Source organism: Stegodyphus dumicola, chromosome 12, assembly GCF_044657685.1.
Source record: "Stegodyphus dumicola isolate Sdum_Otavi_A_Nest chromosome 12, ASM4465768v1".
NCBI classification, from domain to species: Eukaryota; Metazoa; Arthropoda; class Arachnida; order Araneae; family Eresidae; genus Stegodyphus; species Stegodyphus dumicola.
In genome coordinates this window covers 5,234,529-5,248,252 of record NC_140779.1, presented here as the reverse complement: position 1 = coordinate 5,248,252, position 13,724 = coordinate 5,234,529, and the positions used below count along the sequence as shown (strand labels likewise).

At 36.1% G+C, this 13,724-nt stretch overlaps 1 protein-coding gene across 1 annotated transcript in view; it reads right to left on the bottom strand.

Moving 5' to 3' along the window:
* LOC118192776 (putative glutamate receptor) overlaps window positions 1-13,724 on the bottom strand; it is a 57,974-nt gene that overhangs the window by 26,944 nt on the left and 17,306 nt on the right. The window contains exons 3-4 of the mRNA XM_085806912.1: window positions 6,418-6,573; window positions 2,738-2,885 (exon numbers count right to left, since the gene is read on the bottom strand). Of these exons, the coding sequence (XP_085663038.1) occupies window positions 2,738-2,885; window positions 6,418-6,573 (304 nt within the window). The remainder of the gene's footprint in view (window positions 1-2,737; window positions 2,886-6,417; window positions 6,574-13,724) is intronic.

Here is a 13,724-nt window from a genome sequence, read left to right as displayed (position 1 = left end):
ATATTATTTAAAATAGTTCAAACCTCCAAAGAAACTTGTGCACTTATGAAAAAAGGAGTTATTCAAGATAAAAGGTGTAACAGATGCATCCAGATAGCACTGTCCCACTTTCTTAGTGGCCATCTGTTGTTTTTGTTGTTGCTTATGCTCACTTGTCTGACGTAGTCAGCCCAAGTCCACGAAATTCCTCATGGCAAGGAGCGCTAGATTACGCCTGCCGTTGGCAACAGCCTTGAGCATCATTCAGGTGACCGTGCGATTTAGCTCAGTTTCGCCCCCAATTTTGATGGAGAGCACCTCGGGGAGACGGGTCCAAGGTGCTCTCCATCAAAATAGAATCCCCTCTCCCCTTTCACCAAACCACATGAGACGACTTTCGCTTCTCCACATATTGCGGCCATGCCGCAGCGACACTATACATTTACAAACATTCATGCCTTCTCCGGGATTCGAACCCGGGCCTTTCGGCACAGGAGTCAGCGACGCTAATCACTATACCGTTTGGGCGGCTTAGTGGCCATCTAAGTAGCCTTACCTTCCAAGGTGGTCAACAAACGCACCTGATTTATCCGAAATGTAACAAAGTCTTAGGTGTCTTCTCCGACACACATTATTAGGTGTCTGGGTTTGTCCTACGACGACATATTAAAGTTTCCTATGCTAGTCTATGAATTTTGGATGGTGAATAAACTCGTGGATCTCGTCTAGCAGAAGCTGTACTCGAGGATTAGCAACAACAACAACAGATACAACAGTTACTTTATCGGATCGTTTATACAGAATGCTTAGAATAAATATTTCTTACAAGTGGGTGCATTTTCTGTTTTGCCAGGACATCAAACCAGTGACCTGAAAATAATATAAAACTTATATAACCAGTGATCTGAAAATAAGATTTTGGATGGTGAATAAACTCGTGGATCTCGTCTAGCAGAAGCTGGACTCGAGGATTAGCAACAACAACAACAGATACAACAGTTACTTTATCGGATCGTTTATACAGAATGCTTAGAATAAATATTTCTTACAAGTGGGTGCATTTTCTGTTTTGCCAGGACACCAAACCAGTTACCTGAAAATAATATAAAACTTATATAACCAGTGATCTGAAAATAAGATATTTCCTATTAAAGTTTCCTATGCTAGTCTATGAATTTTGGATGGTGAATAAACTCGTGGATCTCGTCTAGCAGAAGCTGGACTCGAGGACTAGCAACAACAACAACAGATACAACAGCTGTGCAGTTACTTTATCGGATCGTTTATACAGAATGCTTAGAATAAATATTTCTTACAAGTGGGAACATTTTCTGTTTTGTTAGGACATCAAACCAGTGACCTGAAAATAATATAAAACTTTAAAGATAATTCCTTTGAAATATTTAATAAAATTCCGTAAAGTTATTATTTCTCCTACGCGTATAAGAATTACCTTGTAATTATACTTCATAGAAATTTTAGTTGTTCAAGCTTTAAATGTTGGCACGTTTTCATTCTGTTTATGTATTGTACATTTACTATCTGAATCGTGACTATCAAAGGCAGCGTTCAATGAACTGCCATAGATGCTAGTCAATCAGGATTTCTGAAACTTAAAACTTAGGGTTATTTATAAGAAGCTATTTTTGTTAGCCCAGAAGGGCTATTAATTTCGTTTTGGCATTTTGCGTCGAAAGCTTTAAATGTCCGTTTCACTTTTCAAACTGTTGCCACCAAATATTATAGCCCTATGTTATACTTAAAGAAATCAAATTATGAAGAATCTGCATAAATATATATATGTTTCACGCACTGTGATAAGACAACGGTACCCAGAGCCATCAAAGTTTAAATAACGTAATCCTCCACTGAATACATGGGTATCTGAAAGCCCTAATTTGGAATTTGTTTTGTTGTCTACTTCATATTTTGTAAAAATTTAGTGAACTTTTTATTAACAAACTCAATGATTTCAAAGCGAGAAATGGCAACACTGTATGAGGGAAAAAATATTTCCAGCCCGCGATACTGTGTATCGGAAATTAGAAAGATACGCTCATTTTAAAATTATTTTGCGATATTGCTGTCGAACTGAATTTTATGGTTTAAGTGCGAAGAATATGACATTTAATAAAGAAAGGTAACCCACAAAACGTTAAAGAAACGCCCCTTTGGGCGTAATGTAAAATCTGAAAGCTTTTAGTTTTTTGCTTTGTTTATTTTATGTTTTCTTTTTATAAGTTGAAACTTTTGTAGATATTTACATGAAAATTAATAGAACTGTAGTCAATAATTCTATTTATTTAAATTAAGAGTTTTTAAACATTATCTATGAGACAGCTTAAAAGAAGCCTCTTGAATTATGATAAAAACAGGTATGAAAAAATTAATTGTATTGGCAAATTATTTTTATGCGATTTAAATGAAAAAGCATACATACTTAAAGGAAGTTGGAAGCTTATTTTATAGAAAATATACCTCCAAATAATGTTATTATTGAAGCTGGTGTCTACACGAAACATGCCTTCCCATTCTGAATGAATACGAGTCTGATCATGGGTCTTTTGAACAAACAAACAAAAACAAAATTGTTTTATCTAAAATGAATTTTTCGTAGTTGGTTCGCATAAACTGGGTTCTATTGTAATAAAATATGTTTTAACTCATTTCAATTGCGCTTTGGGTTTCTTTAATGCAACAAATATTAGCTTCGATTGCAAGTAAACTAAACCACAACTTATGTATTTTTTTTTAATACCTTCCCACATAAAAGATCCATACAGTCTCCAAAGAAATTCCAGGAACACTTCTGCTTTCATTCGCTTTTCTCTTGCTGGCAGAATCATATATGTAAACGTTGCCACAATTGCTATGAGAATCAATGTCGATACAATTAACAGCCAAACCTGCAAAATGAGAAACGAAACTTGTAATTAGTGAGCAGTTCTTTATCATTTCCATAACACTGAAGACAAGCTAAAGTTTCACTCTACATTGATGCTTTACAAATAAGTTAAACACCAATTTCTTATCAAATTAAACTTAATTTTAGTTTTTTATTTTGGTAATTAATGCTGATTATGATCATTTAAATTTTTGGAGAGTTGATACCAATTACAGATTTTACCCCAAAGGGCGTTAACCCAGGTGGGCGATTAATTTAGTTTCGGCATTTTGTAGAGTTTCATTTTTCAGATTGTTGCCACCAAATATTATAGTCCTGTATTACATTTAAAGAAAGTAAATAATAAAGAATCTGCATAAATGTATGTATGTTTCTCGTATTGTGGTAAAATAATGGTACCCAGAGCTGTCAAATTTCCAATAACTACGTTTCCACCCGAATATGGGCATCTGGAAGCCCAAATTTGGAATTTGGAATTGGTTTCATTATCTATTTTCTATTTTGTAAAGCATTTATGAATTTGTGATTAAAAATCTCGACGATTTCATAGCGAGCAATGGCAATACTGTGCAGGGAAAAAAACATTTTTATCTCCAGCGCGCGAGATTGTGAATCGGAAATTCTAAAGATATGCTCTTTTAAAATTATTTTGATATTGCTATTGAATTGAATTTTATGGTTTAAGTGCGAAGAACATGATATTTAATAAATAAAGGTAACACACAAACTGTTAAGAAAACGTCCCTTTAGGCGTAATATAAAATCTGAAATTTTTTCCGATTTTTTTTTTTTTTTTTTTTTTTTTCGTATGTGTATTTTCGGATTAATTACTTCCTTTAGAGCAATTGTCTACAATTTCAAGACCAAAATCAAGTTTATCGTGTTTTGGTGGGATAAGGGATTATTTGCTAACGTATTTTATCAAAATGTCACCTTTGAAATCTTGATCTAAATGAATCTTCGAGAGACCGTTTTTCTTTCATGATTAACTGACATTCCCATAACTGATAAAAAAAGTCTGAAAACAATGTAAAATTTAAGCAGAAAAATGCCTTTTAATTACAAACTTAATTTTGTCTGCAAATTTTAGCCTCATTAACATTTAACACAGCACAAGTTGGAAGAAAAATTCAATAATGACTTATTATAATATAAGGTCTTGCCAATCTCTGTTATTTGTAAGGATATTTTTGTACTCACTGAGAAAACTGTGTTAGTTTTATACAGGTATAATATTCCTACGTATCGATCAGCTCAAATCGGTTGTAGAACAAAAAAATATTATTTAAGCTAAAAAGTTAAGCTATTTAAGTTAAAAAAATATTATTTACAGCTTTAAATAATATTTTTTTTTAAACCAGTAACCCCGTCCTCAGCCGACTTCGGCTTGGCCACTACTAAGACCAAAATTGGTGGTCACTTTAAAATTACGGAGGAACCTAACAGGTGTGCCACGTTTGCCTCCGATGAAGGGACGCACAGTTACAACCTTGCCTTCTCCGGGATTCGAGCCCGGGCCTCTTGGTATCGTAGGCCGCTCCTCTAATCACTATACCGTCTGGGCGGCGCTTTGAATAAATTCAGAATCTTATTTTTTGTCAGACATTTGTTAGAGTATTTACTCTTCGCTACTCATGAAACAATTAAACCGAGGTCGAGAATCCGTCTCATCACAAACTAATTTTCTGAACAAACAAACAAACAAAAATATCGAGTGACGAACAGTACCTCCAATAATTAAGAAGCAAGAGAGCAACTAATAATTTTCGAAGATGTTGTACAGTCATGAGGTTATTTTGCAGCAGGAGAAATGAAAGAGGTGCAATGCCCTCGCCGGGACTTGAACCTGGACCCCTCGAATACGCACCGAATGTGCTACTGTTACATCACTAAGGCATGCAGAGAGGAGGAAGAAAATACCCTGTAACGTATTCAGAATAAGTTGTGACATAAAATTAACATCAGAAACTTTTATAAACATCATTTTGACGTTCTCAATTGGTTTATAGTAATAGAAAGCATTGATAAAGCCTGGTTAGAGGAAGTGGTTTACAGCACTAAAAATTTGATTACAGAACTAAATTATGTTACAGGCAGAACCTTTGAAGACATTGTCACTAAGGAGTATTTTTAAAAACTGTCTTATCTCTGATATTGCACCTCTCGGCAAAATTAATGATCTTGAATGTCAGCCCAGATCAGTATCAACAAAAACTGTAATAGTGGAACCATTTACAGAGTAGAGAAGAAGAAAAAGATTGGTCTGAGAAACTTTTGCAAAAAGTGTTTTGCAACAACGTTTCGTAGAACGACATCACCCTTATACAATTGAATAGTAACAGACCATAGCATGTGCGTTTTTGAATGACAATGTTGTGCCTCACTTTAAAAACACTTTAAAACGTAGATATAGCAAATTTAAACCAATAAAAAAAAATCACATTGGACATTTTTTTATAGAACATACCCCACATCTAAACAATGTCTTTCTTTCTTCACTACATTCTTTCATTCATCATGCTTTCTCTTTGCTTGATAAATATGGCACGGTAAAATTAAAATGTGCTTCGGTTTAAGAACATTTTGAATTTCAGTTTGTGAACAGCCTTCCGAGACGAATTACGTTCGTGAACCGATGTTTCACTGCATAATTTTGTCTAAGATGTTCCAAAAATCTAAGCGCTATCGACTTAAATCTTAGAAAAAGTAACATTTCCTTCGATTGCATGCCATGAGAAATATATTATTATGTGCGTACGGTTTCGTAATAGATTGAATGCACAAGTCTGATAGTAGATTAATAAAAATTAATTTTTATAAAAATAAATATTTCAGAATTCTGGTATTTTCCACAGAAATATTCGTACAAGTGTTCACAGTACCACAGCGTATAATCAATAGTTACGTATCAAACTACTAAGAACGTTAAACAAAACGGCAATGCAAAGCTCATCTAAAGAGAAAGCTTACTCGGATTTATATCATTTCACGAGGAATTACAACTCGCAAAGACAGTAACTAAGCAACTGGACTGAGATGCTCTCTCTCTGGCCCTTAATTTTCAACAGGCCGCCGAGATATTTCTGGTACTTTCTGCTTCGCAAAATTACTAGAAATCAATAGCAGTATGGAATTACGGTTACAGCTAACATGGTGGTCAATTACATTTATTCAATTATAATACTTATTACGGTGATACAGGGACTAAACCAAAATGTCGCCAAATGGCCTCCAAATTTGGCGACTTTGGGGATTTATCACCGAATTTGGCGACAAAATAAACTTCCCAAACCGTTGTCAGTTTGGCGAAGTCTCAGCAAATTACCGAGAAACCCATTTATTCATTGTTAGCTGCACTTGCCCCTGCGTTCTTACTTTTACGGCTTAGCTTTCTCTTAAAATTTGTCTCGCACTGCGTAACACGGAAAAATACAACAATTTTACTTTTAACTCTACTAAAATTACCTATCTACTCGTAAGTACAAAATTCGTCAAAAGTTTATCTTTTGTCTATTAGAAGGAACAAAAATTACCTGCCAAGAGAATACTTCAAAAATAACAAAAGGGTCTTTATTAGCAGGGACTAAACCAGATACTATGGCTAGTTCTGAAAATGCAAAGGGTGTGCTGAAAGCTACAACATCTGCTCTTGGTTTAGTGATGAAATATGGTCCAGAAATATCTGTTTCCTGTTGAAAGAGACAAATTAATAGCTTTTCCTTGGGATTTTAGTTCATTATGACCAATAAATGACATAATTAAAATGGAGTTTTTATAAATTGGCAGTTTAATTAAGCATTAAGAAAATGAAAAAGTAAACAAAAATTTCACATTCATGCTAAATTCGTGAGAACAGTGATGAACAAATGCGCTTGGTAGGAACGAACTGCAGATCTCAACTTAATCGACCCCAAGGTTGTTGTATCATGATAATTATTTCAGATAAAAGCAAGTCTTATAAAAACTTATAAACTTCTCAAAAATTTTATGCACTTGAAATTTTGTATCTATCCTCATCTAGTTAGTATACATTTTAGGAATTCTTTGGTTAGTTTTACAGTTCGTCCAGATAGAATTCAGAGCTCTGCTGATAATTCTTTCGGTTGCTCCTTGACAAAGAATTATCAACTATTACTTAATTTAACGTAAATATTGTTTTATTTTTGTATTAATTTATTTTTCTAAGTTTTTGATGGAATAGTTTTTAATTTATATTCCCCTGTTAGAAAATTCATTATTTCTGGTTGATATTAATTCTATACACACAAACCTGCTTTTGTGCAATTTGTTTTGGGCGGTATATGGAAATTTCAATCACGTTGGAACATAATTGACGAAGTTATCAATTAAAATGTCGGTGAATCTTTACATTATGGTAACTTGGCGATTATTTGGCGAAAACTTCCCGACCAACCCTGCTACAGCAACCTGCTAGTTTTGTTTTGGACGCCATTTTGTTTTCACGAAGTAAAGGCATGGTGTTTTTTTTTTTTTTTTTTTTTTTTTTTTTTAGTCAACATTTTTTCCAACAACCTGCTAGCCGAATTACGCTTATATTAGAACTTTTATGGAACAAAAATGCTTAATCATGACGAAGATTAGGTGCGAAATTGGGAAAAAGTGCAGAATCGCAAACTGCTTCCCGCGTTCAGTGGCGTAGCGAGGGGGGGGGCAAGGGGGTGCATGATGCCCCGGGCGCTGCTCGTAGAGGGGCGCCAAATTGTCTCCAAACAAGATTTTCCTGAAAATTTCAGCTTTCATTTAGATCGATTTCTGGAAAATATATTTAAAATTAATAACTATTGTAATATAATTAATTATTTATTTTCTTGGTTTGTCTGATAAAATGTGTAATAAAATGTTTGCAGTACATCAACCAAAACGTTCTCCCTGACCACGTTATTTCTCCGAAATAAAGATATATTTTTATTTTTTTAAACGAAATGCACGTATATCTCCCACTTCTTATTTTTAAACGATAATACGACCTTGTCCCGAAATTCTCAAACATATCCAGTTTCCAAAATCCGATTCCATAATCTGGAAATAACATTTTGGGAAAATGCTAACACTTCCGCTACAATGGCTTGCGTTTGACTCTCCTGTAAACGACTGATGGCCTTCCTGGCTACCCATTCAACTAAGTCATCTTGCTGAGACATCGTATATTCACTGCTGCGAAGCATTCATTGCATGTCAATTGTTTTTAATCTCTTATTACAAAAGGAATACTGCAGGTCGTTCCTTACTCCTTATCTAAAACGCATAGTTTTCGACGTCACAGACAAAATTTGAATATTCTCATCTTTATAAACGTTACAATTTTCTTTTATAATCTCTTCTCTTTCCTTTTGTTCAAAAAGTTTGTCGATTATATGGTTATTTCATACCGAACCCACAATATCCCTTAATTGTTTTGAGCAGTGAATGTGACTGCATGACGTTACTCCGCAGTAGAAAAGAAACGGAACTTAAAACTTCACTACAGATCTACAGAGAAAATGTTTTTCCAAACCTAAGAGTCGCACTTCAAATACTACTTACTATTTCATTATCAAATGCTAACTATGAACGCTCGTTCAGCAAATTAAAATAAATTTTCACATATTTACAATCAACGATGAGACAAGATCCCCTAAGTCATCTAGCATTTTTTAGTGTGGAAAGAGAAAAATTTGAAAGGGTCGACTTTGATGAAGTAAATAATAAATTTGCTTTATCCAAGATAAGAAAAATGTATACATAGTAATTAATTGTATTCATGTATTATATTATTATTAATAAATATAACTGCTCGACCAAGTCGAGGTGCACGTGATTGAAGCGAGATGAGGGCAAATTAAAATTTTTAAGTTGGCTGGCGGTGTGTCTGAAAAATTTTAGATCTTTGGCACTCCAAGCGCGAACGTGTCCAGTTGGCTATGTCCTTCTGCATGCTAGGCCATACGAAACGTTGCTGTATCAGTTTCCTCGAAGCCTTGATGCCAGGATGTGATAGACGATGTAATTGACTAAAAATGGCATGGCGAAATCCGGAGGGAACATAAGGTCGAAAGCTTGAATCTTGAACATTACAATAAAGTGATTTTCCAGGTGACAGCTACATAGGCTGCAAGTTGAGATTGATGGAAGATTTGCTTTTCAAGAAGGTTTGTAGTTCTGAATCCCGGTGTTGTTCATCCGCAAGGGCAGCAAACTTTATTGGCGAAGGAACGGCTAGTTCATCAATACGAGACAAGGTGTCTGCAACAATATTCTGCGAACCCTCAATATAACGGATAGCTGTTGAAAACTGCCCTATGAAGTCTAGGTGTCTCATTTGACGAGGAGAAGTTTTATCCTGTTGAAAAGCATAGGTTAAGGGTTTGTGATCTGTGAAGATCATGAAAACGCGTCCCTCTAGCATATGTCGAAAATATTTGACAGCTTCATAAATTCCTAATAATTCGCCATCGTAAGTGCTACATCTGGTTTGTGCTGGTGAGAGGTTTTTAGAAAAAATATAAGTCTCCATAATTCTTGATCTTTCTATTGTAAAACTGCTCCTATACCTGTTGTTGATGCGTCAACGTGTAGAGACATTACGTTATTTTTTGGAAGCAGAAGAGATGAAAAATATGCAACGTCTTCGCCGGGAATCGAACCGCAGACCTCTGGAGTACCGGCCCAGCGTTCAGAACCACTACACCACGAAGACAGGCTACGAAAGCGGGAGAAAAACTTATACACTTCCCTTTTTAAAGGGCGACTGGGGTTTTTAGGGGACCCAATCGCCAAATCCTGGGTGTGGAGAATCCTCATCCAACACCCCTTTTAGTTCGGGCGCCACTGTAGAGACATTAGGATTTTTGGAAGCAAGAGAGATTGAAAAATTAGCAACCGCCTTCGCCGGGAATCGAACCGCGTACCTCTGGCGTACTGGCCCAGCGTGCAGAACCACTACACCACGAAGGCACGCTAGGAAAGCGGGAGAAATACCTTATAAACGTAGAGTGATAATGGTTTAGATGCGGAAGGATACTGCAAATTTGTTGCCGAAATTAAATCATTTTTACATTTTTGGAACGCTTCGCGAGATTCTGTGGCCCAGGTTATAACACGTTTATGGTTTTTCTTACTTCCAACCAAAAAAGAATTTAGAAGTGTTTGTATGGTTTGCTGCATGAGGTCAGAAACGTCGATAAAAATTGAGCATAGCAAGAAATCTTTAAATCCTTCACTGTAGATGTTTCGGGCATATTGCGGATAGTGGTAACTCTGGAAGCGGTCGAACGCCATCAGCGGAAATTTCATGACCAAGAAAGGATACTCTTGGTTGGCCAAAAACGCATTTGGAAGGATTAAGACTGACACTGTATCTTTGAAAACGTTCAAAAACTGTTCTCAAATGTGATAGGTGTTCTTGCTCTGAAGAGGAGGCGATTAAGACTTCATCAAAATAAGGTACACGAAAGTCGAGGCCGATTAACACCTGATTCATGAAGCATTGTAACGTTTGAGCAGCATTGCATAAACCGAAAGTCATGACCGGAAACTCAAATAGTCCAAAAGGCGTAATAACCCCAGTTTCAGCTGGGTTAACAGCTGGGAATATCAGCTGGGTTAACGGGCACTTGGTGATACGTCCGCTCAAGATCAAGGGTTGTAAAAATAGCTTTTCCCTCTAAAACTTGCATACAGTCTTGAATATGCGGGACTGGGTAACAATCAGAAATTGTAGCTGCATTTAACCGGCAATAATCACCACTTACCATTTCTTTTCCGAACTAGATGGAGCGGACTGGCCCATGAACTTTTTGAAGGACGGCAAATTCCCTCTTCCATCATGTATTGAAATTCCTCTTTGGCAGCTTTAAGCTTGTCCGGAGGTAAGCGTCTTGGTTTAGCGGCAATTGGAGGTCCGTTAATTTCAATATAATGTAATACATCGTGCTTGGGTTCGGAAATACCCATAACTGAGCGCGTGATTGTAGGAAATTCTCTGAGAAGTTGATGTTCTCTGAGAATTTACCCGAAATCAGTTTAATGCTCAAATCTTGACTATTGCGAATTACTCCCGGATAAGTAAAGTTGCTTGTGGAATCTATCAAACGACGATTCTTAAGATCGACAAGCAAAGAAAATTTTTGTAAAAAGTCAGCGCCAATAATAGAATAATAGGACAGTAGCAATAATGAATGGCCATTGGAAGTTGCGGGGCAATCCTAAATCAACAGATATTAGGCGTTCATTAAAAGTTTGAATAGGAGTTCCATTTGCTACATAAAGTTGTAACTTAGTAAGGCGCTTTTGTTCGTGAAAATGTGGTGGAAGGACAGAAACATCAGCCACGGTGTCTACAAGAAACCTTAAGCCCGAATTCTTTTCGGTGACGAAAAGGCGTGCAAAATTCCGGCCGTTGTGATTCACGACTTCGAGCAACGGCCCTTCTCGTTTCCCTGGTCGTTATAACGACACACGGTGGGTGGCATTTGTTTGCCTTGTTTCCAAATATGTGGTGATAAAAAACAAATACCCGGAGGAGGGCTTTCGTAACGTTTTCTCAGTGGGCCACGACGTGTATTTCGACCACGTGATTTGTAGCAGTTGCGCGGTAAAGGTTCAGCTTGGATGGCTACTAGTTGAGTTACCTGTTTGGACAAATCATCAATTTGAGCCTGTAACACCACACTACCTGCATCAGGAGCCTGCACTGCGTCTATTTGCCCTGAAATGGCCAGCTCGTGAATTTTATCAGCGATTTCGGGAAGATTTTTAAGTGGCTCGCTACTGGCCGCTAAAATGGTTTGCATGCTAGATGGGAGTCTATTCATCCATAATGTTTTAAGAATGTTAGGTTACCGGCGGCTACGTCTGACATTTTAGACAGCAATTGTGAAGGCCTTATATCACCCAACTGTAAATCGTGCAACAGCTGCTTGATTTTAACTGTCTCGGATTGATTCTTCATAAACAGAAATTAATTTTTTTTAAAAAAAGATTTGTATTTGTCCGTCGCCAATGGATTCAAAATTATTTCACTAGCTGATTGCAGTACCTCTGATTCTAACGCGGCGAACATTGCATAACATTGAGTTTCGTCGGCAGTAATGTGACTCAATTTAAACTGCGCATCCAATTGAATGAACCCTAACGATGGGTCTCGGCGACAAAAAGGTGGTGGCTTAACTGCCACTCGCTCCAATTGTGAAGCAGCATCGTTGTCAACCAATTTAGACTAATCAAATATGCACAGTAATAATATGTATAGAAAAATAATCAATATGTATATAGTGAAACAGTTTCTTGGTACTTGAAATCAGGAGAAATTGGCGACCAGACTGAATCTCAGACGATACATATATCCACCGAAATTATGACAGAAATATGTTGACTCACCGGAATGCGTCACAACGCTTGAAATCACAGGTGAAATGTCTTACTTGCATCTCATCACACTGAATAACTTACTGGTGCTCAGAATTTTGACATATAAACTCCATATTCGTGCAACATTGAAGGTTGCTATTCGTAATAAATACGGTTCACCAATTATGGTAGTACAATTTTTTGAGACAGATCGTTAAATAATTATAACAATTGAATAGAATAAATATTATTTTGTTTTTGGTTGCTATGGGTTACCAGACTGGCAGAGTTGAGTTGTAGTAGGCAAGTTACCACATATCTATTTATCTATAATGTATATTAAACTTTTAAATATTTAAAAATTGTGCTTTTTAAAAACACTTATGTAAATATGCAAAATAAATAATTTAACTAATTCTAGATCATCGTATGTCTGATTTTTTTCGCTGACACAGATGCATTTCCGAATCCAAGGCTATTGTAGTTAGGTAGTGACTATTCTTAATATATTTTTGAGTATTTTATAGCAGATTCAGCATTTTATTATCATTTACATTATTTTCTTATTGCGAATATATTCTATACATTATATACTGGAAGTTTTTTTTGGGGGGGGGCGCCAATAAGGTATTTTGCCCCGGGCGCCAGTTATGCTTGCTACGCCACTGCCCGCGTTTTTAAGAATTGCACATACACGGTATCCATGTACATTTCAACCTATTTTGACTTAAAAAACATCCCAGAATTGCACAAAAATGGCATTTCGCCCACTCTTTATCTATGTACACATCGACTTATTTTCACTCACAAAGGTCAAAGAAAATTGACAAAAATCCAATTCTTCTTACTCTTGTGAAATGCGCCAAACAAATAAGTGGGCGATTCTGTACTTTAGCAGCGAAATTGTTTCTAAGTGCTTATTTGCTAAAATCACGATCGGAATTTTCCGGAAAATGTCACATGACATGTCTCATGATCTCTTATTTCTCTGAGACAAAATAATGTGTCATTCGAATACTTCTCAGATTATTGCTAAAGTCCTATCTAGTAACCTTTATTGCCTTACCAAAATGTCGCCAAACTACCTGTTACCATATTCTAAAGATTAGCCAAAATGTCATTTTCTTGTAATTGAGGCAAATTCTGAAAGAACTTCAAAACTCCAAAAGGAGTTTCAACCTTGTATATTTGACTACCGAGACATATACAAGCGTCTAGTGAAACAACAGTCGTCACAAAAACTAATTACCGACTACATAGTAAATGAAAAAAACTCAACTCTAAAAGAGTGCGAAGTAGTATATTCAAGTGACGAAAGTGATTTTGAACCAATTTACCACAAGAAAATTCGCGTATTGTCAGATTACGAAGGATATTGGTTATACATTTTGAAAAGTTTTGTATGTGTAAAATAAATGCATATGTAAATGAAATATTTAACCCTCTGAGCAGCACGGGTTTTTGTCATAAAGGCATGTATTTATGCAGCATT